Source organism: Nymphaea colorata, chromosome 2, assembly GCF_008831285.2.
Source record: "Nymphaea colorata isolate Beijing-Zhang1983 chromosome 2, ASM883128v2, whole genome shotgun sequence".
Classification (NCBI taxonomy): Eukaryota; Viridiplantae; Streptophyta; class Magnoliopsida; order Nymphaeales; family Nymphaeaceae; genus Nymphaea; species Nymphaea colorata.
Window position 1 is genome coordinate 34,076,996 of NC_045139.1, and position 25,442 is coordinate 34,102,437.

Here is a 25,442-nt window from a genome sequence, read left to right on the forward strand (position 1 = left end):
TTCATAATATTATGATCACACAAGATATCCAAGGTAATGGGGATGTTGGCATTGAAGTTTTTTATACATTAAAGGGGAAATAACTCTAAATTTAGGATCTAGGTATATGGTCTGAACCTTGAACTCGCTAACATTAGGACCATGCAACGCTATTTTAATTGGAATCTCATGAGATTTCCATTTAAGATAGGACACTCTCCCAGCGAAGGCAAATATTCGGATTCAAGGATTAGGCAGATTAAAAGAAAAAAAAAAATCCTAAATTTGAAATGATATCTAGGATATATATCTGAACCTTAAATTTGCGTCACATTAAGACCATGTAACGTGCCTGAACATCAGACCAGCACAATATTTCCCAGCCAATGCATGGGCGAAGAGGTACCCATCACCCGGATGAGAGGCCAAAGCCTATCTCTACTCCCCCTAAGGTCCAGGGATGTAATAGAGTTTACGCAACCTTACGGTCAACTAGAATGTTGCGCTTGCTACCATTACTATTTGTAGTTCAGGAAAATAACACCTACACTGCTACAGATGACACACAATTAACATGCCCGCTAGCCTGACCTGATCAGTCATGCTGTGCCCCTTTGAGCCAGATATTGAGATTCCATGTTTATAAATTAACTCTGAATTTGGAATATGTCAGCAACGAATGCAGGTATATTGAGGATATATTATCTGAACCTTAAACCTGTGTCACATCAAGACCATGTAACGCTATTATAGTCCAAACTGCGGACCAGCACAATATTAAGATCATATCCCAGCTAATGCAGATATTCGTAGTCATTTTATAAATTAAAAAAAAAATCAACTTTTCATTTTTCCAGAAACCATTGCAATGGTATGTTATTAGGCTTACACAGGAATTTCATCACATCCAAGTCGAATTCTTGCGTCCTGCTTTTCTAAATCATAGTGTCCCATGAGGCAGTTAGAGCAGCTGGAACCATAGGTATTTTGACATATAAATAGGTGCATTGCAAAAGCGTCATAAAGCAGTAAACTAATCGAGAGAACAGTAAGTAACCTTTTCTGGCATTCAAAATTCTGGTTAAGAGTTTGGTAGAGTTATGCAAACTACAAAAGAATCAAAATCTTTACCCTATCAACCATTCTGATGATCTGCACAGAACTGCTATTTTGACAACCGAAATTCCGTGATTAGAGAATGCAGTGTTGTACATTCTTTAAACATAGATCAATACCTTTTACAACCAATAGATGACCAAGGTTGACAGATTCCTTTCCTAAGGACATGAAGAGATACAGGCTGCACAACGTTTCAAGCCAGGCTTCACCATTGATCATCATCACAAGCTTAAGCTGTGCCTTGCTCAAAATTGACCTCAGTTGATCTTTGCCTTGGGCTTCCTTGGTCTAAGGACAAACCACAGCACCGCAAGAACAACCAAAAATGCAGGAACTGTGGATGCATCAACTTCAACATGCACATTTCGTTGCTTCGTGCAGTGGATTGGATGCAACGCTGCAATAGTAGCATTTGCTGCTTCCATAAACCTGCAAAAAGAATCAGTTCAACAGTGCGATATTGGTGATGAAGCACAAAAAAGAAAGGTATGAAACCTTAAATTCACGAAGCTTCCAAATGGGAAAATATTAGTTCAATGTAGCTTTAATCATGTAAAACCACGACGCTTTCTCCTTCGAAAAAGGGAAAAGAGAACAGCAATCACGTACGTCTCCATTGTAACAATTATATAGTCAAATGATTATAATATCTGAATTAAGGCAACCACACAATACATCAAGTAGGATAAATGCAAGGACCAGTACCCAGTTGAATTTATTGTATAACATTCATCCCAGGATAAGCTAAAATTAAAACACAATTGAAGCCCACTCTAAGACAGACTAAAGAATGAAATTTTTTGTTCTGTATTTATGCAATTCCCAACCAGGATCTTTCTCTCTCAGATTATAATCAACCCAAGTTACTAGCCGGATCAAATGATATTATTATCATTATAATCGGCAACCCAAAATGGGATTCTGCTGACGCTCTTCAGAGATACCGAACTGACAATTAAATGCCAAACACTATATTGCTTAGTCAAAGTTGTAAACAATTTCATACGTCTATGGAACTGACTAAGGTCATCAAGTAGGTGGGTGAAAATAAATCAAAAGAAGGCTGATCCAACCTCAATCCAAAGTGGTACAAGTGTCCAAAGCCAATTTTGTTCTGATTAATTACTTGAATTGGATCCTTAAATATGCGACATCTCTGGGTCAGAAAAAAAAAAGTGAAAGGAAACATAACTTTGCACCCACACCGGACTTTGAGCCAATGCAGTCTAAGTATGAACTACAATCCAATTCTGCAAATCACATATGAGTCCAGATATACATATTTTATTTTCAGTGATCTGAATATAAAGACAATGGATTAGATCTAGAAAGGATACCAATAACACTGATCAATTTGCAAGCCTGATAAAACCAATAGGAGCTGGGTATCTCCTTGAGTAACATCAGTATGACCCCACCAGGTTTTTCAGCAGTTATACTTGCAAGAGATAATAAACATATAAAAGGTGGCACATTGTTAACTATTGAACAGGCAGAAATAAGAAAACCACATCCCGGACCATATGGAAAGAAAAAAACCATGTCTTAAACCACAAGGCCCGGAAGCTCCACCTTCTAGTTTTAGTATAAATATGGAAAGCAAGAACAAATTTCTCACCCTCTAGATGCACCCTCGAGCAGGGACAGGAGATTCACTGCATCCCGATACCGCAAATCACCAGTAGCAGTTGCAATCTGCAGTAGAATATCAATGTCAGATCAAAGAAGATTTAAGCCACAAAAAGAACTGTGAAAGTCTTATAGTAGACTTACTCGTCTCCAAAAGCTAATGACAGAGTTATACTTGTATACCAAGTTCTGCTCCTGTGATTTGAAGAGCTTAAAGGATTGGGCAGCTGACTTTGTTAAAGAATAACTATATGAGAGAGAAGGTTTCACAAGGTGGATGACAAAGTCTGCCTTTTTATTAACAGAGCCCCACATGCACTAATTTGGCAACAGATATAGCACATTTTTCTCATTTTAATTAACACAATCAAATTGTAATTTTTAGAAAAATGCACTAACTTCCTTTTACATGTTCCGTAACTATATAAGAGAGAAGGTTTCACAAGGTGGATGACGAAGTCTGCCTTTTTACTAACAGAGCCCCACATCAGTACTTTGGCAACACATATAGCACATTTTTCTCATTTTAATTAACATAATCAGATTGTAATTTTTAGAAAAATGCACTAACTTCCTTTTGCACGTTCGGCTAACTTAAGAGAGAAAAGATTAAGACACAAAAGAAAGTCCTGTTTTATCCTGTTGTCAGGATATTTTGCGACCACATTCACATGGAAAAGAACATCTGAAGTGATACATCCTAAAACTAAAATCCAAGGACTCTGAGGTAGACATCTTGTCCACTAATTAGGACTACAGGCTTAGCCAAAAATATAAGAAACAATCATCAAAAGTAATATCAGAAAAAATAAAAGGAAAACAAAGCCAGCAGGCACTACTTTGCTCAAACAGGAACCACCAACAAAAAAGACATGCTATTCCACTCGTTCTACACCACACTCTACAGATTGAACGCAGCAAGCAAGAAATATGCACATTTCTAGTTAACTGTCTTGTTATTGGGAATGGCGCAATGCCTACAGGTCTGGTTTGCAATGTACGGAAGGATACTTGTCCTCTCCATGATAAGGAGACGGATGGCTGAGTTAATTAGCTGCAGTGACTCATCCAAAGCAGTCACAATATAGCTCCTAGCAATTGTATCTGATTGGAAATGTGAAGCAAGCCAGCCTTGAGAAGTAATTGAATAAGGATTGCATCCAACAGACCATATCCAATCCTACACAAGAATGCAAAAAAGGGTCACAATAGCTAGCTGCTTAAGTGGTAGCAAGATAATTAACTCTCATTACCTACAACCATAATATCGGTGAGAACTGGAATAAAGAGAATATTTCACCTCAATCGCACTTTCATGAGCATGGCTGTAAACCAGGTGGAGAGGAAGCAATCCAGCTAGATGTTCAGCAGTGGCAGCTAAAGCCGCTTTAATAGGCAGTCTGTGAAGGATAAAAATGGTAAACTTCTTATATAAAAAAAGGGAGTTTTTTTTTTTCCTTTATTATAATGATAAGACTCCAACCTTAAATCCCATAAAAGAGATTGTCCATTACACTGAAGATGGCTCTCCCAAGATGCAGAACTTGACTGTACAACTATGACCATGTCAGAAAGTGCCTTTGCCAGATAGTGCTTGTCCACTAACAGTGGATCGTTGTGTATAAACCAGAATATAGGAACTTCAATAGTAGTTTTGCTATAGGGATGTTTCTCTGCATACATGGAGGCATTAGCAATGTCAGTCAAGGAATGAATGATTGGGGCATTTATGAGGATAAATTATGTTATTGAGGGAACCACCAAATGTGCCATGTCCATTTAAACTCCTCAACTGATGCTGAAGAATTGAGGAGTCAAGATAGGATCGAACTGTTGATCTGTAGGTTCCATTCACAAGCAACAATGGGACAGCAGCTGCACGTCGTGCAACAGAGAAAGCCATTGCTAAAGCAGGATCATCTGAGAGAGTCAACCTGTAATTTACAGAACAGTTACAATTGTACAAGTGATTGTAGCGTAATTCATTCTCCATCTTAACAGTGAAATTTGAAGGATCTGTTAGAATGTATGTATCCCATATGTATACATATATACATTTATATATATCACATATATTAGTCATCTAATATATGCTTTATATATATATATATATTTTATATTTTGGGTACTTAGGACACCTATGTAATTTTCACTTTCTTTATGTATTTTTTCTTTATGTATTATTTTCTGTTTTCCCCTTTTATCCCTCTCCTTTTTCTATTTTTCATAGAGGGAGACTAGTCCCAACGGCTAGATTTCTAGCCGATGGGACTGCCTCCTCCTTCTTCTCTTTGGCCCTCTCCTCTATAAATAGGGCAGCTCTCCCATTGTTTTAGGCATGGCTTTTTAGCCTACTTCTTGTATCTCTTCGTGTGATTAATTTAAGTTCTTCTTCACCTCTTGTTTGAGGGTTTGTAAGATTGACTTGTTGGTGAAAGCTTCAAGGCTGATATTACTTGAAGAGGTTGTTTCTTTGGGCCTGATTTACAGGATCCACATGTCAAACAAAACATGTAAACCACATCTCAACATGTATACAGACTTTAGGATACAGTCTAATATAAAACCAGCACTTTAAACCAGCATTTGATGTAAAACCAACTGGCTTGGGCTCAGATTTCTCAACACTCAAATCAATGGGCCAAAATCAGGGTCCACTGACACCTGGCTGAGCAATTGTCAATCAGTTCCTGGACAACACTTTTCGAATGGATAGACTTGTGAGTGTTGATTGACAGTTTGCTTATGTGAACATAATATAATGCAACTAGTATTCAAAGGGAAACTCTTTAACCTGCGAGTTGTAAATGTACCAGAAAATGAACCACATTGAACCCAATTAACTTACATAGGACTATTGCAACCTACTGAAATTAAAAGAAAAAAAAACCAACTACTCACATATGTGGACTAAACTGAGGAGCCTGAGAAGGCAATAACAAAGATGAGAGACCATCCATTATAGACCGAAGATCTACTGGCAGTTTCTCTATCCGTGATACCTTCTGCAAGAAAAATAAAAATGATCAAAGTGAGCTGCTTACGGACACGAATGGGTCCATGACCAAGAACAAAGTTATAGTGCAGAAAAATACCTCTTGAGTGATGAAATAAAGTTGAAAAGATATCTTCTCATAGTGATGATATGCTCCATCGGCAGTCGAAGGTGAGATAACATGTCTCATGGAACCCCACAGGGTAGCACCAAGATGAGCAAGAAAAGTATCCCTTGCAACAGTGTAATTATGAAACTCCTGTAGTGCAGAAAAAGAATGTCAAGAAAAGAGTATGCGCTTAAAAATAATGCCGTAAATATAGCTGAAAGTAGAGAGAATAAAATATTGGCACTTAAAATTTTTAACCAATCATTGACATTTCATCTATATGCACCATCAAGTAAACAAAGGAAGTGAATGGTTACCTCTGGTGTTTCGCTAAATAGATTCCAGTTCTCCATTCGTTTTAATGCTTCAATAGCCTTTTTCTTATGGCTCTCATCGTATTCCTCACCTTCAAAACCTCGCAGCTCATTTTTTAGGTCACGCATCCTCTCTTCAAGCTCTAAATTAATGTTCAATTTTTTCAGTAAGTCAGCAATCCACCTTGGTTGGATGAACCTCACTAAAAAATTCAATAGTCTTCCAAAGCAAATAAAAGTCAAATGAAAGACAGAAAATGAGATAAAAGTAGGGAGACAAACAAACAGCCGTTGATATCTAAAGAAAAAAAAAAAAGCAACAGATCAATTCACAAATTTAAAAGGTTAAACCCTTATCACATTGTCCCTAATGAAAGATGACCCCATTAATCTTCAGGCATCAAAGCAAAGGCATGGCTGCATAAGCTCTGATAACTGTTGTCTGTGTTGAGTAGACAGAAGAAACAGAGTCCTCAAATGCCTTTAATATCTACCATGTGGCAGAGTACAACCCTCATCAAGCACCAACAAACTTCATTCTTTTCTTGCCTCTACCACTTCAGTTCTCCAAGAGAACTCATAGCATACTCAAAAAACCCAAACCAATCTAAAACCTATTAAAAACCATAGACATGCTAGAAAAAGGAGTTGCTTGAAATTATCATGGCCTTCTAATAATTTTTTTACCATCTATGATGTTCATGGCCAGTTTCTCTCTACCACTTTTCTTTTCAAAAATTATGCTTTTTCATGATTTAAGGAATGTCCTTGACTTCGTAAATCTTTTCACTTCTATGAACAAACAGAAGCTAGGAATTCTCACATTTACAGAGTCAACATAACTTACATTAGTAAAGTTCACTTAAGCCAGATTGTAGTGGACAATTCCTGACCATGAAAAGACAGGTCAAAGCCAAATGGAAAATGTTCAAAAGTATAAAGGATATGTACACAACAAGAAAAGAAAAGTCAGCTGATCAGATCTCAAAAGATGTGCAATATAGGATGACTGGAAGAGTGATCTGTAATCAAGAACATCATCTAGAAATTATCACCCAATTGGAAGATGGATGAGCTATGAGAAATTTCAGCATTGATCTTCAGATACTTCTAATAGAAGTAGGTAAGCATGAGGAACTACGACTTTCAATCAAGCTTTTGAAAAGAAAAAATGGATGAAGCAATGAATGAAGAGATAAGAGCAATATACAAGTGTTAAACTTGGGAGATGGCTCCAAACTTAAGGATAAGAATGTCGTTTGTTCAAACTTCAAAGTGGGTTTACAAGGTAAAATATAAACCTACTTGGTCCATAAAAAGATATAAAGTGAGGCATGTTGGAAAAGGCTATAAGTTATACACAAGAACATAAAGATGATCAAAAACATTCAGCCTAGCTATTAAGTTGTGTATTTGAGTTATTTTGTAACTTCTTGTTGATCATGATTGGCCTTCAAATCACTTAGACATGAAGAACGCTCTCCTATGTGGCGGGATAATCAAAATCCAGTAGGATCAAATGGTAGTTGACAAGTGAAAACATGTAGCCTACTAGCCTTAGAACATTATTCATAAAGTAATCAAACAAAAAAATGCTCAAAAATCTGACCTATATTCAATCTATCTTCAAGTTTTCATGACAGTGAAAATCATCTGGGATGAGTACTTAACATTTATCTAGAAAATGATAACTTATCTGGTAAATCATTATGTCAAGTCACTAGACTGTCTAGCAACAATGGTAATTTTATAGATTTTTACAGTAAGTCTATTAAAATGATAATCCCAAAACAGCTCCAGTTATTGCTTACTTCTTTAAAACTCAGATGACAACTTCGGCTGAAAGTCTCCTGACTTTAAATCATAGTCACAGAAAAAGCTCTCACGTTTTAACCAAACAAGGTTTCCTCGGGTATAATATGGCGAACTTGAAAAGAAGGGGAAAATACGGTAAATTTAAAAAAAAAATTAAAAAAATCCTAAAAAATAGGAAAAAAACAAAATAAGTGAGAAACTAACAACACAAAGATCAAAAAATAAGTCAAATAAAAACTAGAAAATAACAAGCAGTCTGGCATTAAAAAACATGAAAAAGATGCCTAAAATGGAAAAAGGTGTTCTTTTCCGTGTTTGCTTTTTTTTTTTAACGGCTTTTTAAAAAAAAAAAAAACAACGGTTTTTTTATATTTAAACGCGACTTATTTATTGCATTTTACATAAATTTTTTTTCTTCAAAAAAATGCATTTTTTGTGACTATGATTTAAATATATTTTCTCAAAAAAGGAAAATAAAATGAACTTGGAAATGATTGAAACGTCTCATTCATGAATGCTTTCATACGATGGACATATTATTCATTGATCATTTCTCTACACACCACACTGGATTTTTTATTTCCTATTACGCTTTATACAGAAAGTTTTGCTTTAAGTGTGGTAGTTATTTAAATATTTAAAAGTTAGGGTTCTCTTTTGTTCTTTTAATAATTTAGTTGTCCTTCTTTTGTAAATGTCACAGCCGTGCCCTAATCTCTCTTTTAGTAGAGATTAGAGCACGATACGAAATGGATCATTCACTGCCTCTCTCTCTCTCTTTCTCTCTCTCTCGTTCTCCCCTTCCTCATTATGCAACATGGTATCAGAGCCTCGACTAAAACTGCTGGCGTGACCGACTCGTCTCAAGCTGCTGACGTCATCGTCTCAAGCTGCTTGCGTGATCTGGCGTGACCGACTCGCCTCAAGCTGCTTGCGTGATCGTTTCTTGCATCTCAGGCTTTTGCTGGCGTAATCTCTAATTTATCTCATATTTCTTGCTGCGTGGAGGAGGACCTGATCTCGCCTATGTGGAAGGCGTGATCAAATCCTCACGCGGAGTGTGTGGATTTTTTTTTTATGTGTTGTTCATGGATACTGTTTAAAGCGTTGAAGAGAAGTTGATATGCTGTTTGTAGTTGTGATTTAAGGGATGATCAGAAATTTTGGTAAATCAAAATAGATGCAGAATTTATCTACGCAAGATGTGGAATGTTAGTAGCAGCGGCAGACTTCGTTTATAAGGATTTTTCAGCACGTTTATCCCTGTCCTGTCTTGTGTGCTTTCAGCAGAATTTTTTTTCCGGCAAGGTGTCCCCTTTTTTTTTCTTGTTTTTCCTTGTTGTTTGGGGTTGTTGAAAGAAGCTTGTGCACGTTTCTTTGTCTTGTTCCTGAAGTCTGCGTGAAGTTGTCTTGGTCTTCTCATTCTTGTTGTGATTTATTATGGCTGAGAACCAAACATCGGAGAGTGGTAATGATCATAAAGGAGGTGGAAATCCCTTCTCCTATGGATCTACAGTTAAATTAGATGGACACAACTATGAACTGTGGTCTAGATCTTTTATGTTGTCAGTAAAAGGACATCGAAAGAGACACATAATTGAAGAGGATGAGCCTATTAACAAGACAGGGAAGTACATAACCTGGGAAAAGGACGACAGCATGGTTATGTCTTGAATTATGAATAGTGTCCAACCTCAAATTGCTTCTACTATTACTTACTATACTACTGCGAAGGAGATGTGCGACTTCCTTAGACAGACATATTCTCAAGATAAGAATGTGAGTAAAATCCTTCGAGTTGAAGAAGAGTTGCACAACCTCTGACAGGGAAATCTAGATTTATCTCAATACTTTGCCACAGTGAAAGCTACTTATGAACGTCTGAAATTTTTGCGCCCTCCGTGCAAATCGTGTTATAAGTCTCACTTTAAACCTACTATGGTTGCAAAGTTTTTTGTTGGTCTCTCTCCTGAGTATGCTGCTGCTAAGGATCAGATGCTCACTGGAAGTGAAATTTCTGAGCTCTCTGATCCAAACAGGGCAAGAGCACCACTCACTCATCTATGGGCTCTGCACAGATTGCCACTCCTACAGTGGAGGACGCTTCGTCTAGTACAGTGCCAGAGACAGTTACAGTTAGCATTGACAGAGTTGAGTATGAGCAATTTTTAGCACACAAAGCCTCACAGGCTTCAGCTTCTACAGCGTTGACTGATCGAGCATTCTCAGCGGGTCCTTCTACTTCTGACTCAGGAACTTTGTGGATATTGATTCAGGAGCATCGAGACATTTCTGCAGTAGCCCTGGGTCTTTTACTACTCTACATAAATTTCCCCAGCCACGTCATGTCAAAATTGCAGATGGTAGACTGTCACCCGTATTGGGCTATGGAGATGTGATACTTTTTCGGTCTATGTCTATTCCACATGTTTTATATGCTCCTGACTTTCCATCTCATTTACTCTCGGTTAAACAGTTGACTATTGATTTACACTGTCGTGTTATTTTTTACCCTGGTTCATGCTCATTTCAGGACTTGCAAACTGGGAAGACGATTGGTGGCGGCTATGAGAAAGGGGGTGTCTACATCCTGTCGGCTCCAATGGGTCTTGCTGCTACCTCTTCTACATCAGAGCCTACAGTCTTTCAGTGGCATCTCCGGCTTGGTCACCCTTCAGCACCCAAGCTTCGTTCTCTCCTACCTAATCTTTCAGTTCCAGAGTCCTTTCAGTGTGAGGCGTGTCAACTTGGCAAGCACACACATAGTAGTTTTCCTTCGAGTCTTAGTCCTTCAAGTCAAGGGTTATTTGATCTTCTTCATGTTGATGTGTGGGGGCCTAGCAGGGTTGCTAGCCGAGATAAGTTTAGGTACTTTCTTGTCGCTGTTGATGATTATTCTCGAGTCAGTTGGGTATTCCTGTTGAAAGAAATGTCTGAAGTAATTTGTATTCTCAAAAACTTGATTATTGAAATAAAGACTCAATTTAGTTCTGTGGTTAAGTGTATTCGAAATGATAATGCTCTTGAGTTCAAATCATCTATCTTAATGACTTTTTATGCTGAAAATGGTATCTCTCCCCAATTTACCTGTCCTCATACCTCTCAACAGAATGGAGTCGCCGAACGAAAACATCGGCAACTTCTAACTGTTGCTCGTACCCTAATGCTTCATAATCATGTACCTGCATACTTATGGGGTGATGCCATTCTCATGGCTTGTTACCTGACCAATCGTTTGCCATCATCCTCCATTGACAACAAAGTACCTGTTAAACTTGTTTATCCCAATCGAAGCTTGTTTTCTGTTGCACCAAAAATTTTTGGTTGTACCTGTTTTGTTCATATCCTTGGGCAAAAACGTGAAAACTTGCTGCTCAAGCCATTAAGTGTGTGTTCATTGGCTACCCTCGAAACCAAAAAGGGTACAAGTGCTTTGATCCGATAACTCACAAAGAGTATATCAGTGCGGATGTCACTTTCTTTGAGTCTCGGTCTTACTTTAATCCTACCTCTGCATCATCTGAAATGCCATATCCTATCCCTTTACCTATCCCTCCTATCCCGTTGCAATCATTTCCATCTCCTACTCTGACTATGAATAGATTTCAAGATCCTCCATTGGTCTACACTCGGCGACAAGATCCCTCTCATGGTCGACCATCAGACTCTTCTCAAGATGTGAGCTCCACTGAAGTAAGTATACCTGATGTTGTTCCTTCAGATGACTTGCCTATAGCTCTGCGCAAAGGCAAGAGACAGTGTACCATGCATCCTATCTCTCACTTTGTTTCCACTGCCCATCTTGATGATAACTTACAACAGTTTCTTAAGGCTATGGCAGTTCATACTGTCTCAACTTGTCATCAACAGGCCTTACTAGATTGTAAATGGCGAACAACTATGCAAGATGAGATGGATGCTCTCGCACAACGTGATACCTGGGAGTTGGTCGATCCACCTGAAGATTGTGACATTGTTGGCTCCAAATGGGTATTTACAGTCAAATATCATTCAGATGGGTCATTAGAGCGATACAAGGCTCGATTAGTGGCTAAAGGTTACACTCAGACATACGGGGTTGACTTCTTTGAGACGTTCTCTCCAGTGGCAAGGTTGGGTACTATTCGTCTTATTATTTCAGTTGCGGTACACTCTGATTGGCCTATGTATCAGCTTGATGTGAAGAATGCCTTTCTGTATGGTGATCTTGAGGAGACCGTGTATATGCAGCAACCTCCAGGGTTCGAGAAACAGGAGGAGTGTAGTAAAGTGTGTTGGTTGAAGAAGGCTATCTATGGACTTAAACAAAGTCCCAGAGCATGGTTCCACAAATTATCAGAGGTAGTTTCACAATGTGGATTTGAACGATCTCCTTTGGATCATTCTCTATTCATCAAGAAGACCTCCACAGGTATAGTTGTCATGATAGTATATGTTGATGACATTATTCTGACAGGTGATTGTGGTCAAGAAATATCTGCTACAAAGGCCTTCCTTCAAAAGCATTTTGTCACGAAGGATCTTGGTCACTTGAGATATTTTCTTGGGATTGAAGTTGTGGAGAACAAATTATTCATTGATCATTTCTCTACACACCACACTGGATTTTTTAATATTGTGCAAAAAAGTAACCTATTACGCTTTATACACGATGCATACAGAGGTTACTTCAGCTAACACATGGAGAACTGTGTAATCTTATAGTGAGCATAAAAGGTCCTCAACTTTTCTGTAGGCATGAAAACTATACAATGATTTCCTTCAAAACCAAAAGATATGTGTGTGTTGGGGGGTGGAGGGGGGGGGTGGTGCGCGCGTGCGTGTTGATAAAATCCTCAAGTTTGACAATACACATCATGAGAAACATCAGTTTCATGATTTGACACTTACAAAAAAATCTAGACATTTGATTAGAAGTGAGAAACAATGTTACCTTCACAGAGGGCAAGTTTACTTTTCCTTCCCCTACAGTGTTTGAAGGCAAACAGCTCATATATATCAATCTCTGCTAAAAGGACGTCAATAGCTTGATGTTCTTGCTGCATTATATTCAAAAGATACAATAATGGTATCAGCTTTAACACAAATCCTCACGTCTAGGTTCCCTATTAGATAATAGAAAACACAACCCAAAGGGAAAAGAACAGGTGTGGACGCAAATGCAGATGTGGGTGTGGGGTGTTTTGCATATGTATATAAAAATAAGTTTATATTCACAAAACCAAAAGAAATATATGCATCAAATTAGAGTACAAAATATAATAATAATCAATAATTAACAGCCACAGCCGGTGTAAACATAACTCAGATACAGCAGCCAATTTGCAGTGCCATGTGATATAGAATACAAGGTTACTTCAGTTCGTGAACCAAAAGAGGCTGAAAAGATAATGATACATGAAGAAAGGCAAAGCTAGCAATCTAATCTATGGCAGCTACAATCATGAATTTGATATTGACAACCAGCAGCATGCAGAAACCAGAAACTGAATGGCCAGTTTTTTTTTTTTTCTTCTATGGTGGCAGAGGGTACGTTTTTTTTTTTTTGGTGTGTGTGTGTGTGTGTGAGAGAGAGAGAGAGAAAGAAAGGATTTTTCCTTCTTTGACTGCAGTAGAGCTAGTCAGGATGAACGACCAACCATGGTTGATAAATGATAAGGGGGTTGCCAGCAGACATGGACAAGACCCTGGTGGACACAGCCACCATGGACCCAAATCCTATGAGGGATCTTCAAGTCATTGTGTGCAAGTGTCCACCATGGGCCACAACTGGGCCTGATCTACGAGTAAGGACCAACAACATAAAGACTTTCAAGTAGGAACTAAATTTTTAAGCAAAGAAGTATGACAACAAGCATGTTCCTTCAATTAGAAGAAAAATTATAAATTATAATGCCATGGAACTCATGAAGCTTGTACATACATCACCGAACACTGCAAATCTCTCCTGAATTGCATCTTGTAGCTTATTTTCTGCTTCTGTTTCAGTTATCTCTGAAGGTCCATCCAAGAAAGTTATCAATCAGCACATACCAGCATATTGGAGAAACCATAGAATATCATCCACATCCACAAGCCAATGATAAACAATTCAATTTTTCTAAAATGAAACTAACATTTTATATAATGAAGAACATTCAGCAATATGTTACAATCTTTCGAGCATCTGCTGAAAATTTAAGAAAGCATTTCAATAAAACCAACAATTTGCTACCTTCTCCCTAATAAAAAGCCAACGATCATGGCCAGTGCAGCATAGAAAGCTAATTTTTTGAACGCATATGTTCAATAACTAACACAAATATGCACTTTAATATTGTTTCTAGCAAGCATAATCTGCAATCCTGTACTTCCTACAACAACCATGTGATAGAATCACATGGACCCAAACTCAGGAGAGAAAACCCATAAAAACAGAGGAACGTAACACATGAAACATGAAAACAAACATAAGGCTTTTATATTTTCCGTAACTTGTAAGGATGATTAACCAACAAACTAAGTCACCTACCTACATCAGAACCTCAAAACTTGTCTAAAACGTAACCAGTGAAACGAAGCCTAACCACCACCCCCACCCACCCCCCCAAAAAAAAAAAAAAAAAAAAAAAAAACAAACCACCACCACCAACAACAACACACACACACAAAGATGCTCACAGTGAAGGGACAGAGATGCTCACAGTGAAGAAGACAACATGCCCCACCTTAGAAGATCCCAACGCATTCGTCATCCCATTCACAGGTGGGTTAGCTATGATTCTTTATCACTTGATTTTCAGTTATTCATGGCAAAAGTTGGCAAGGAGGAAGAACCTACTTCATTTGATCAAGCATCAAAATCACATCATTGGAGAAAGGCTATGAAAGAAGAAATGGATGCCTTGCATGAATGTGGAACATGGGAGATCGTTCCGAGGCCACACGAAAAGAACGTAGTGGGCTCCAAATGGGTATACAAAATTAAATACAAACCTGATGGCAGCATAGAAAGACACAAAGCAAGGTTAGTAGCGAAAGGGTTTACACAACAATATGGAGAAGATTATGATGAGACATTCAGCCCTGTGATCAAAATGGGAACAATTCGCGTGATTATATCATTGGCAGTTGAATATGGATGGAGACTACATCAAATGGACGTGAAGAATGCTTTTCTTCATGGTGATTTAAGGGAGGAAGTATATATGGAACAACCTCCAGGATACGCAAACCAATGTTATCCGTATCGTACGATACGGACGCGTATCGTACGATACGTATCGTCCGTATCATCATTTTCGATACGGTACACCTAATCAATACGATACGCGTATGTATCGTACGCGTATCGCACGATACGGGAGTAAAATTAAAAAAGGGGCCGTCGGGCCCCTTTTTTGCTTCTTATTCTCAAACCGACGCTCCTCTCTCTCTCTCTTCTTGTTTCTCAACGCTGCCTGAGACGTGGGAGGGAGAGATTTTCTCCATTGCATCAAGATTTGCCGGTGAAGAAGCTTCATTCCTCGTTGTGGGGAGTCTTGGGACGGTGGGAAGCTTGGAGAAAGAGGGTTTTTTGGTTTTTAACACCAAGAAGGTAAGAAATAACTCATTTTTGCCGTTGAATCGTTCATTTCTCTTATTTCGTACATTTATTTGTATGTTTTTACTTGTTTTGTAAAGATATAATGTCGGATCCTACATGGCAGTGGTGTACAAGGGTGAATCCCAAAAATAGATTAAGAGTTAAGTGCAATTATTGTAAGCAAATCATATCAGGAGGGATTTCTCGCTTTAAACACCATATAGCTGGTACACACAGCGATGTGGCTGCTTGCAATGGCTCCCAAGAGATCCCATTGCCAGCGTATGTAAAGCACCAGTGTCAGCAACTTCTTGATGCAGTGAAAGCAAGTAGGATTGAAAAGGACATGGAAGATGCGGAGGAAGGATATGGGGACCCACATGAAGGAGAAGAAAGTGAAGGTGAAGATGTTCAACTTGAACAAGAAGATGTTGGTGTCAGTTTGGAAACAACTAAAGGGAAAGGCATCATGCATGGTGGTGGTTCTTCTGCAACCAGAAAAAGAAGAGGTGCAAGTGTAAGTTCAGTTTCACGAGGACGTGGCAGAAGTCAGGGTCGTACTGGTGGTGGTAGAGTACCTACTATGAAGTCGAGCAATATGTCTGGTTCGATCAAGAATTTTTTTCCCAATTATACTGCTGCTGGTGCTCAGCCTGAGATTCGTATAGCCATGCAATCAAAGGATATTATTGAAGCAGCAGATGAAACCATAGGAAGGTGGTTCTATGATGCATCCATTCCCTTCAATGCAGCAAACTCTTATCATTATCAGCCTATAGCAGATGCGATTACTAGTGTAGGGCGAGGGTATAAAATGCCCTCTTTTCATAAATTGCGAGGTAAAATTCTCAACAATATAGTTAGAGATGTGAAGACATATTGTGATGAACTAAAATTGAGCTGGAAAGCTACAGGATGCAGTGTAATGGCAGATGGGTGGACAGACATCAAGAACAGAACATTGGTAAACTTCCTTGTATATTGCCCTCTTGGTACTATGTTCTTAAAATCTGTTGATTTGTCTGATACTCCTAAGACTGCTGATGTGTTGTTTGGGATTTTTGATAAAGTTATAGAAGAAGTTGGGCCTGAAAATGTCGTACAATTTATCACTGATAATGCAGCAAATTATAAAGCTGCAGGTGAAATGTTAGCAGCACGATATGGGACATTTTATTGGAGTCCATGTGCTGCTCACTGTGTAAATCTTATGCTTCAGGATCTTGGTGAAAGGGATGATATGAAGTTGACAGTTCACAGATGCCAAGAAATCACGAAGTTTATTTACAATCATGCTTATGTCTTGAATTTGATGAGGAAATTCACAAATGGGGCTGAATTGATTCGACCTGCACAAACACGGTTTGCTACAAATGTTTTGACTGTGCAGGGTATAGTCAAGCAAAGAACTTCTCTCAGGCAGATGTTTTCAAGTGATGATTGGGCTGCATATCCACATGCCTATAAAAGAAAGGCTACGACAGTTGTGGATACCATCTTCGATGTTGACTTTTGGGAATCATGTGTGCACTTATTGAAGATTTGTGTACCTCTAGTGAAAGTCCTCAGATTAGTTGATAGTGAAGATAGACCTTCTATTGGATATTTATACGAGTCTATGGATAGAGCCAAGGAGGCCATTAGAGATAATATGAAGGGAAAAAAGAAGTTGTACATGCCTATATGGAAGATTATAGATGAAAGGTGGTCTGGACAACTTCATCGCCCACTTCATGCAGCAGCCTACTACCTAAATCCTGCTATTAGATATCTTCCCACTTTTAAGAAGGACAGAGAGGTCGAGTATGGCATGTTGGATTGCATTGATGTGTTAGTAAGTGACAGTAAAGAACAAGACACTATCCATATGTCGATCAACAAATATGATACGGCTTCTGGTACCATGGCGAGAGACACAGCAGTTCGATGCAGGACAACTATGCGTCCAGGTATTAGAAAAAGAAACTTTATACTTTTAGTTTTTGTTGTTTAACTTTTATTCTACCTTCTCATATATTTATTGCTGACAACATTTTTACTTTCCATCTGTTATTAGATTTGTGGTGGGAAAGGTTTGGGCCTGATTGCCCAGAATTAAGGAAGCTTGCAATTAGAATCCTCAGTCAAACATGTAGTGCAACTGGATGTGAAAGAAATTGGAGTGTATTTCAGCACATCCATAGTAAGAAGAGGAATAGGCTGGAACATAAAAGGTTGAATGACCTTGTTTATGTTCGTTATAATATGAAGTTGAGACAAAGGTAAACATTTGTTTTGTTATACAAGAATATCAAATTCTGATATATATTTTAATCTCTAACAATTTGTTAATTTTTTCTCTTGTTAGGCAACTAGAAACAACATCTACGAGGAAGCATCACAATCAATATGATCCTATCTTCATTGACCATTTTGATATATTAGATTATTGGGTTGAAGAAGAACCAGCTGCAATACTTGATGAGGACGATCTTGATTTTTTGAATGTTGAAGGAGCAGCAGAGATTGTTGAAGAAGGAGAGGTTGGGTCGGAGCAATGGAATGTTGGTGACATTCCATTTGCAACAGAGGGGATAGAAGAAGAAGTTATTGAAGAAAATGAAGATGATGATGAAGAATGAAGATGATGATGCAAATGACGATTGACGATGCTTTTTGTTTTGAGTTTTGAAAACTATGTCAATATGTTCTGAGTTTTGACTTCTGAACTTATGAATTGTGATGTAATTGAATACTCTTAGGTTGTTTAGTATGTTATTTTGTTTTTTGAATGTTTGATTTCTTATTTTGGAATGTCTTGTTCATATGCATACCTCATACTTCATAGTTCATATACATGAATGATGAATGTTCCTTTACTTTAAATACATTTTTCTTGAATTTTTCTGATTTTTACTAGTTTTTTCGGATTTTTTTAGATTTTTTCTGATTTTTTTCTATTTTTTATAAATTTTTAATATTTTTTACAAATTAAAAAATTAATTTTACGATACGTTACGATACATTTACGCTACGTTACGATACAGCGTATAGGTCGGCCCGACCGATACACGATACGATACGGCAGTGATAACATTGACGCAAACTAAGAAAATCTACTTGTGGACTTAAACAGGCCTCACGTTCGTGGTTTGACAGTTTCTCTTGCAAGATTCAAGAATGTGGTTTTCGGAGATGTCCTCTAGATCACTCTCTTTTCATTTATCGAAAGGAAAACATATTTACTTTACTTCTTATATATGTTGATGATATTGTTATCACAGGCAATTCAGAAAAACACATAGAAGAATCTAAAGTTTTGATGATGCAAAACTTCAAAATGAAAGAGCTTGGTGATTTACGATTCTTTCTTGGAGTGGAGATTGATAGGCACAATAATCGCCTCACATTGACACAACAGAAATACACGTTGGATCTGCTGAAAAAGTCAGGTATGTCTGATTGTAAGCCTGTTGGAACTCCTAGTGTTCTAAATCAAAGACTAAGTGCTCAAGATGGGGAGTTATATGAAGATCCTACGCAATATCGAAGTATTGTTGGGGCACTTCAATATCTTACATTTACTAGACCAGATATTATATATGCTGTGAATCAAGTATCTCAATTTATGCATGCACCTAGAGATACTCACATGGATGTTGTCAAAAGAATATTAAGATATCTTAAAGGGACAGCAGGAGATGGCTTAGTTTATGGTAAGAGTGAAAATATAACTACTGGACATCAACTTATGACATTCACAGATGCAGATTGGGCTGGAGATCCCGATCAAAGAAAGTCCATTTCTGGTTTTTGTATTTTCATTGGACGTAATCTTGTGTCTTGGAGTTGTCGAAAGCAAAAGGCAGTAGCAAGATCCAGCACTGAAGCTGAATACAGATGCATGGCTGCAGGTACTGCTGAAGTTACATGGGTTAGACATTTGCTAGAAGACATTGGAGAAAAGATTAAAACATCAATGTTAATGTGCGATAATCAAAGCGCTATTAACATTGCCTTTAATCCCATACAACATGGTCGAACAAAGCACATTGAGATTGATCAACACTTTGTTAGACAAAAGGTGGAAGACAAGGAGATTCAGCCTATTTATGTTCATACAGATGAACAAGTTGCAGACTTATTTACAAAAGGATTAACAAAGGAACGATTCTGGTTTCTAAAAGGCAAGTTGTACATGGTGCAAAACCATGCACAACTTGAGGGAGGGTGTTAAAATATAAATCATTCACCAGCACGTTGAAGAGGAGTCTCTTAGGATTCCACCTCCTTGTAGAATGTATTAAAATATTTAATGTCCTTGTAACATGTGAAGAGTCTCATAGGATTCTATGTTGTAGTTAATATCCTTGTTATATGGGAAGTCTCCTAGAATTCTATGTTGTAGTTAATATCCTTGTAATATGTGAAGTCTCTTAGGTTTCTATGATGTAATTAATGTCCTTGGAGCTTGTGAAATCTCCTAGGATTCTACGATTGGAGACTCTTAGAATTCTGGAAATGGGATTATAAATAGAGGCCGTGCAAACCATTTTGGCTACGGCTTCTTCTCCTCAGTTTCTTCTTGTTTTCATTCTCTCTCTCCCTCTCTCTCTCTCTCTCTCTATCTCTATCTTCCTACGTGAGTGTTGTTTTCTGGTTACAGATATTGGTGCTAGATTTCTATCAAGTAGCAACAAATTCTGGTGAAGAAAACTTTTGTAGTATGTGGAAAAGGTGACATGCTAACAAGAGTTAAATTATATGCCACTGCCAACAAAATCACCTGCAACAGCACCTACGGTTGTCCCAACATTTGGCAAACTAAGTTCTGTACGAACACCCAGTCCACCAACAGCAGGACCCCATGTAAAAGGCCCAGCACTCAGATCTACAAATGCCCATCTGCCATAAATCATACACATAATAAATATAGAAGGAGAAAAGAAACACAATGCATAAATACTGAGACATTAACATAAAACAAATCTTATGTGATATCACAAACCTGTCTCTTCCTATCCATGTATCAGTGAGACATTCAGGATGAAGACCATCAAGTTCTCCAGATTTAAGTTCCTTCTTAAACAGAAGCCTCAGATCCACATTTGAACCATGCAGTATCTGGTCCACAACATGATCAAATTCAGGGGAATATGCTAAGCATCACATTTTCATAACTAAAAAATGGAAATATTAGTACCCTTTGACCAATGTTGTGGACTAGAGAAGCAGCATCCTTTCCTTGGTATAACTGCTCCATACTTTTTAAAACATCTGAACAAGCATTTGACCATTCAACCTGCATTATGTAGGACATAATCAATACATAGACAATGCCGTACTCTCATTCTAATCTCTTTCCATCATTTAATAAATATATGACATTTAACCAAGTGGCACATGGATAATATTAGCAAAGAGACATGCCATTAGAAGATACAAATACAACAAGCATGTTGTATTAGCAATGCCTAAAATAAATGGCACATCCAAGGCCATAAAATTTAATAACTAAATTGTCAAATCAAGGTAGCTTATCAGAGACACAAATCAATCTAAAAAGAGAAGACTCACAGTGTCAACATCTTCTGTTGTAGTCCATGCAAACTTTAGCATAGGATGCTTCCCATAAAGTGGTCTCTTTCCCTTATCAAAATCTAGAAAACAAAGAACAGAGTAGACAGTTATTAGCTGAATAACATAGTTTTAGTCAAAGTGTGGCTATTTGCGCTAAGAACATTTACTCAGGACTACCATAGGTACACCAAAATTTTACCAAGGATGAATGATTGCTCATATAAAATCCAAATGAAGTTAATGAACATACCAAAAAGATTTCCCCATGACTTTTCTGATTGCAGAATCCTAGAACGCAAATCCACATTCTAGAGAATAAGCTTCAGTATATTAGTAAAATCATAGACATAAGGACAAGAAAAGCATTAAACAAAACAAGGAAATCTGAAAGAAAAAGGCCCGTCTAAAGAAGCCTATGTAATGTTCATCAAAACTTTAAGCAGAAGAAAACACCAAAAGCATACCTCCTTAAGAAGATCTATTTCTGACTCTGATAGTCCTCTTCTGTACACAAGAACATTCTATACCATCAGTTAATCTAGAAGAAATATCTAAATTGTGACATTGTCACGTGTTAACTTGTTTAACACTTGCACACCAGTCATGTAGAGACAACCATACCTATAGCCATAGCGAACTCTTTTCATGTTGCGCTTGGGGTTCAAAACAAAAATGTTATAAGCATTTCTAAGTTCAAGGTAATCAATTAAACTTGTGAAAAGATAGTCCATGACATCCATATCAACTTGCCAAAGGACTTGATCATCATCCCTGTGAAAACCAATTCCAAAAAGAATTAGTTGAGATAAACAACATCTGAGACAGAAGCTAAGTCAAAAAAAGCAACCAATCAACTTCACCAAGAAAAGAAAATGGAAGAACCAGCAACAGACAAAGACATAAAACATTACACATACATACATACATATATATAGCCAACCAACTACCAGACAACTGAAACACGCTTCTCTCTATCTCACAAGAGACAAAAGAAAGAAAGAGAGAGAGAAATTAATGATTAAATTTGTACAGCTATTTGAAAATATCAAATGTCTAGTACATGCATCAGATCTGTTCCTGAAAAGAAAGTGCAGGCATTATTTTTGAGGTCATTATCCAGAATATAATGGGTGAACTTCCTTACTGGACACTCACTATGCAGAAATATAGGATTGCAAAATTGTCATTACGACCATTCTGTGTTGCTGTACGATAAATTTCAGGTATTGAAAATCTGTTTGCTACATTTGCAAGCATCTTTAACAAAAAAAGCATTTTAAACATATTAAACTCCAATAGATGTAAAATATTTTGTCAGGGAGGCATCAAAAGCTACCTAGATGTCACAATAAACATTCATCAGCAAGCCGTAAACTGATCCATTACACTGTTCCCATTGTTGAAAAAAAAAGAGAGAGATAGAGAGATTAAGAAAACAGCAGATATCCATGGATTTGAAAGCCAGTAACAGAACAACTCGAAGGATTGCATTGTCTATTGAGTACCCTTACACGTATAAGTACCAAACAATAATATTTAAATTTTAAAATGTTGAGAATAGACAATGTTGTAGCCAAACTGCTAAGCATAAAGGGCTAATCCACAAAAAGTGGAATTAGATTCACATCCTTGGTTAAGTTGCATGATTTACCTGGTATCTGATACATTATCTTTACGAGACAGAACTTCTATGGCATGCTCAAACACAGAAGTGACTTTCTCTCCCATTTGTATAGCATGGACAGAGAAACTGCAAATAGTTTGCAAATCAATCACATCAACAACAAACAGATATAAAACCATGTCTGTAACCAAATATATATACAGTTAAGAAGGTCTAGATAAATTACTTGTAATTTACATGACTAAAAAGGGGGAGATGGTGGCTTGATTTTCCCTCTAAGCTGGACTTAGAAAAAGCATTTGAAGGCTCCTCAATCTGTGGAACTCGAGTATGCTCAAAAACATGATCAATTTTTGTAAACCACCTTTCTATCTCTTCAGGACCAAGCTTGAATTCTGTAAACATTAATGTCATCAAGGTCAAATTTGGAAACCATGCTGTGGAAGAGACTACAGTTTATGATTGGCTCCAGTTATAACACGAAGGTAAGTTAGATATTATAGCAAACACATGTAAGACGATGTAAACTTCACAAAAAGTTAATTCACATGACAGATACTATAGATAGACTGCACTAAATACTCACCATGGTTTCCCTTCCCATCAAACCCTATGAAAATGAAATTCACAGGGATGGGAAGATACAAGGATTCAATTTCCGAAAGCTTCAAGTAGTTTGCAATGCTTCCTGAGACAAAGGAATTAAAAGAAGTAAACATTCATGAATAAGTGAAGTGAAATTTTCAGAAACCATGTTAATAGAGGTAGTCAAAACCCTTATTCATCAAAATAAATATGCAAAGATTTCACCAACGCAGATGCCATAGGCTGAGTAACCATCAAAAAGTTTTAGCAAGGAAAATGTCATCTATAGATTCTATACTTCATAAAATGTCAATAGCTAGTGAAGAACGCTTCTGCAAAGCACATCGTTGTAGACCAACAAAAGAAACACTTTCAGTAAGAAGATATACAGAGCAGCATTAGCCAGAGACACAAAATCAGTTGAATGAAAGATAACCAGTTTCCAGTTTTTTCTCCTTTGTTCCCATAAGAACCATGATTCATAAAGGAAAGGACAGAACAAGCTGACCTATATCCAGTTCTCGTGAAGAAACTTTCAACATATCAAGCTAAACCACATATCCCAAGCATCTACCTGATTTTGTGTAGTTAAGTAGACCCATCTTGCTGGAGCTCGAAGACTCCACACTTCCCAAATCATCAAAATCTGCAATATCAAGAGTATAAGAATAACAAAACTAATTAGTGCAGCAACAGTGCAACTGTTCAATTTTGGCATGACCCACAGTCGTCACTTTGATATATTTTATGCTCAGTAACCTCATCCTTTCCTCCAATGGCATCTATTGGCACATTAACATAGATGTGCAGAAATCGATGAATTAAGCCAACAAATGCAAGCGACTAAAGCTTGTTGTCATCAGCCAAAGGAATTTTCAATCAACAAAAGGTGGAGTTGATGTGTTTAGAAGCCAAAACCATGAACCAATACGCTCCTGTCTTTGTAACAAAGCATACAAGGTGAAATGCAAGGTCTCTTCACACATTCACATGGTGCAAGATTTCTCAAATTTATGTCTTTAAATTAGCAATGTATTGCTTTTATATCTGCCAGCTCCATCCGTATAAGGAAGCATATTAACCATGTTCTAAGCCAGAGATTGGGACTTACAGGCTTGTGAAGTGCACAACTACTGCATTATATGAATACCTAGCTGAAGGTATAGAGAAAAAGCAAATCCATCTAAATACTTACCACCATGAATCACAGCTTCGTTCCAAAATTTGCTCTTCGCTCTGATGTTAAATAAGGAGAAAGCAGAAGATTTCCCACTTTTGCGGCTGCCCCAACCAGCTCCCACTACTGCAGCTACTAATACCTGAAGGCCATCAGCCAAAGTCAGTGAAAACAACACCCTCTACAAAGTTTTAAGATTTAGAACATCGTTTCTTTTCAAAATTCGTGTACTGTACCACATAGCCTTTACAGTTCATGACATCTTGCAACATGTTATGATGGTAAGAGCTTTTTCAATACCAAAACAAAGTCAAGAACATACCATGGATCATCTCTGACTTCACCAAACAATTACAAAAGTATAGCTCGTTAAGGAATGAAAATTAAGGTCCGCCGAAACAACTGATCTGAGTTTTTACTTAATCTGAAAAATTTCTAAGCTAGGACCATCATATAGACGCGTTTAATGCAAAATTAAACATCAAATTCGTTAGCCAATCAAACAATTATTGGAAAATAATTTGATTATCAATCCCTAGATTGCAGTATTTGGAAGTCATCTTATTCGCTCTCCAGATTGTTTATGGCCCCTAATGACGAAGCAGTAGCGATGATACAACAAAACCCTAAATACTAAACTACTGTTTAGTTGGTCTTTCCACTGTTCAGCTCTGCATGATCATCAGAATTAAGAGCATGATGAAGCAAGGAATCCGAAGATAAGAACATAAGACATATGCAGATGCAAAGTCTCGGAGAAACCCTGGAATTAACACAACGAAATGCGATTGTTTTAGGAATTTAGGAGATCTAGCAAGAAGAGTTACCTGCAATATTATCACGGAGATTAGAAAGGACGCGAAGATCGAACGGCTCGTCATCTTCAACAGTGACGAGAAGCGCGCGCAAGAGACCGCGCGAGCGAGTAAAAGGGAAGCGCGGAATGGCTATTTGCAGCCTGCAGGCCCACTAA

The 25,442-nt window shown here is 37.6% G+C and overlaps 2 protein-coding genes across 2 annotated transcripts; one reads left to right on the top strand and one right to left on the bottom strand.

Moving 5' to 3' along the window:
- Positions 1–1,022: 1,022 nt before the first annotated feature.
- Positions 1,023–25,437, bottom strand: LOC116247853 (uncharacterized). The gene is made up of 25 exons (XM_031620221.2): positions 25,297–25,437; positions 24,488–24,611; positions 23,867–23,938; positions 23,294–23,395; positions 22,934–23,102; positions 22,735–22,833; positions 21,705–21,854; positions 21,548–21,587; positions 21,334–21,391; positions 21,081–21,163; positions 20,707–20,805; positions 20,512–20,627; positions 20,290–20,408; positions 13,884–13,954; positions 12,894–12,999; positions 6,149–6,288; positions 5,823–5,981; positions 5,629–5,732; positions 4,489–4,661; positions 4,211–4,400; positions 4,028–4,127; positions 3,739–3,907; positions 2,872–2,954; positions 2,717–2,793; positions 1,023–1,527 (listed from the first exon to the last, which is right to left on the bottom strand). The coding sequence occupies exons 1-25, from the start codon at positions 25,348–25,350 to the stop codon at positions 1,356–1,358; spliced, it is 2,829 nt and encodes a 942-aa protein (XP_031476081.1). The 5' UTR covers positions 25,351–25,437; the 3' UTR covers positions 1,023–1,355.
- On the top strand, positions 15,613–18,345 carry LOC126409755 (uncharacterized). The gene is made up of 3 exons (XM_050075870.1): positions 15,613–17,473; positions 17,581–17,785; positions 17,872–18,345. The coding sequence occupies exons 1-3, from the start codon at positions 15,628–15,630 to the stop codon at positions 18,143–18,145; spliced, it is 2,325 nt and encodes a 774-aa protein (XP_049931827.1). The 5' UTR covers positions 15,613–15,627; the 3' UTR covers positions 18,146–18,345.
- Positions 25,438–25,442: the final 5 nt, after the last annotated feature.

Coding starts and splice junctions, on each gene's coding strand:
- LOC116247853 (XM_031620221.2), bottom strand. CDS start 25,350: ATGACGAGCCGTTCGATCTTCGCGTCCTTTCTAATCTCCGTGATAATA. Junction 21,855..22,734: donor GATAATGTATCAGATACCAG/GTAAATCATGCA, acceptor TGGTTTTCACAG/GGATGATGATCAAGTCCTTT. Junction 4,128..4,210: donor TCTCTTTTATGGGATTTAAG/GTTGGAGTCTTA, acceptor TATCCTTCACAG/ACTGCCTATTAAAGCGGCTT.
- LOC126409755 (XM_050075870.1), top strand. CDS start 15,628: ATGTCGGATCCTACATGGCAGTGGTGTACAAGGGTGAATCCCAAAAAT. Junction 17,474..17,580: donor CAGGACAACTATGCGTCCAG/GTATTAGAAAAA, acceptor ATCTGTTATTAG/ATTTGTGGTGGGAAAGGTTT. Junction 17,786..17,871: donor AATATGAAGTTGAGACAAAG/GTAAACATTTGT, acceptor TTCTCTTGTTAG/GCAACTAGAAACAACATCTA.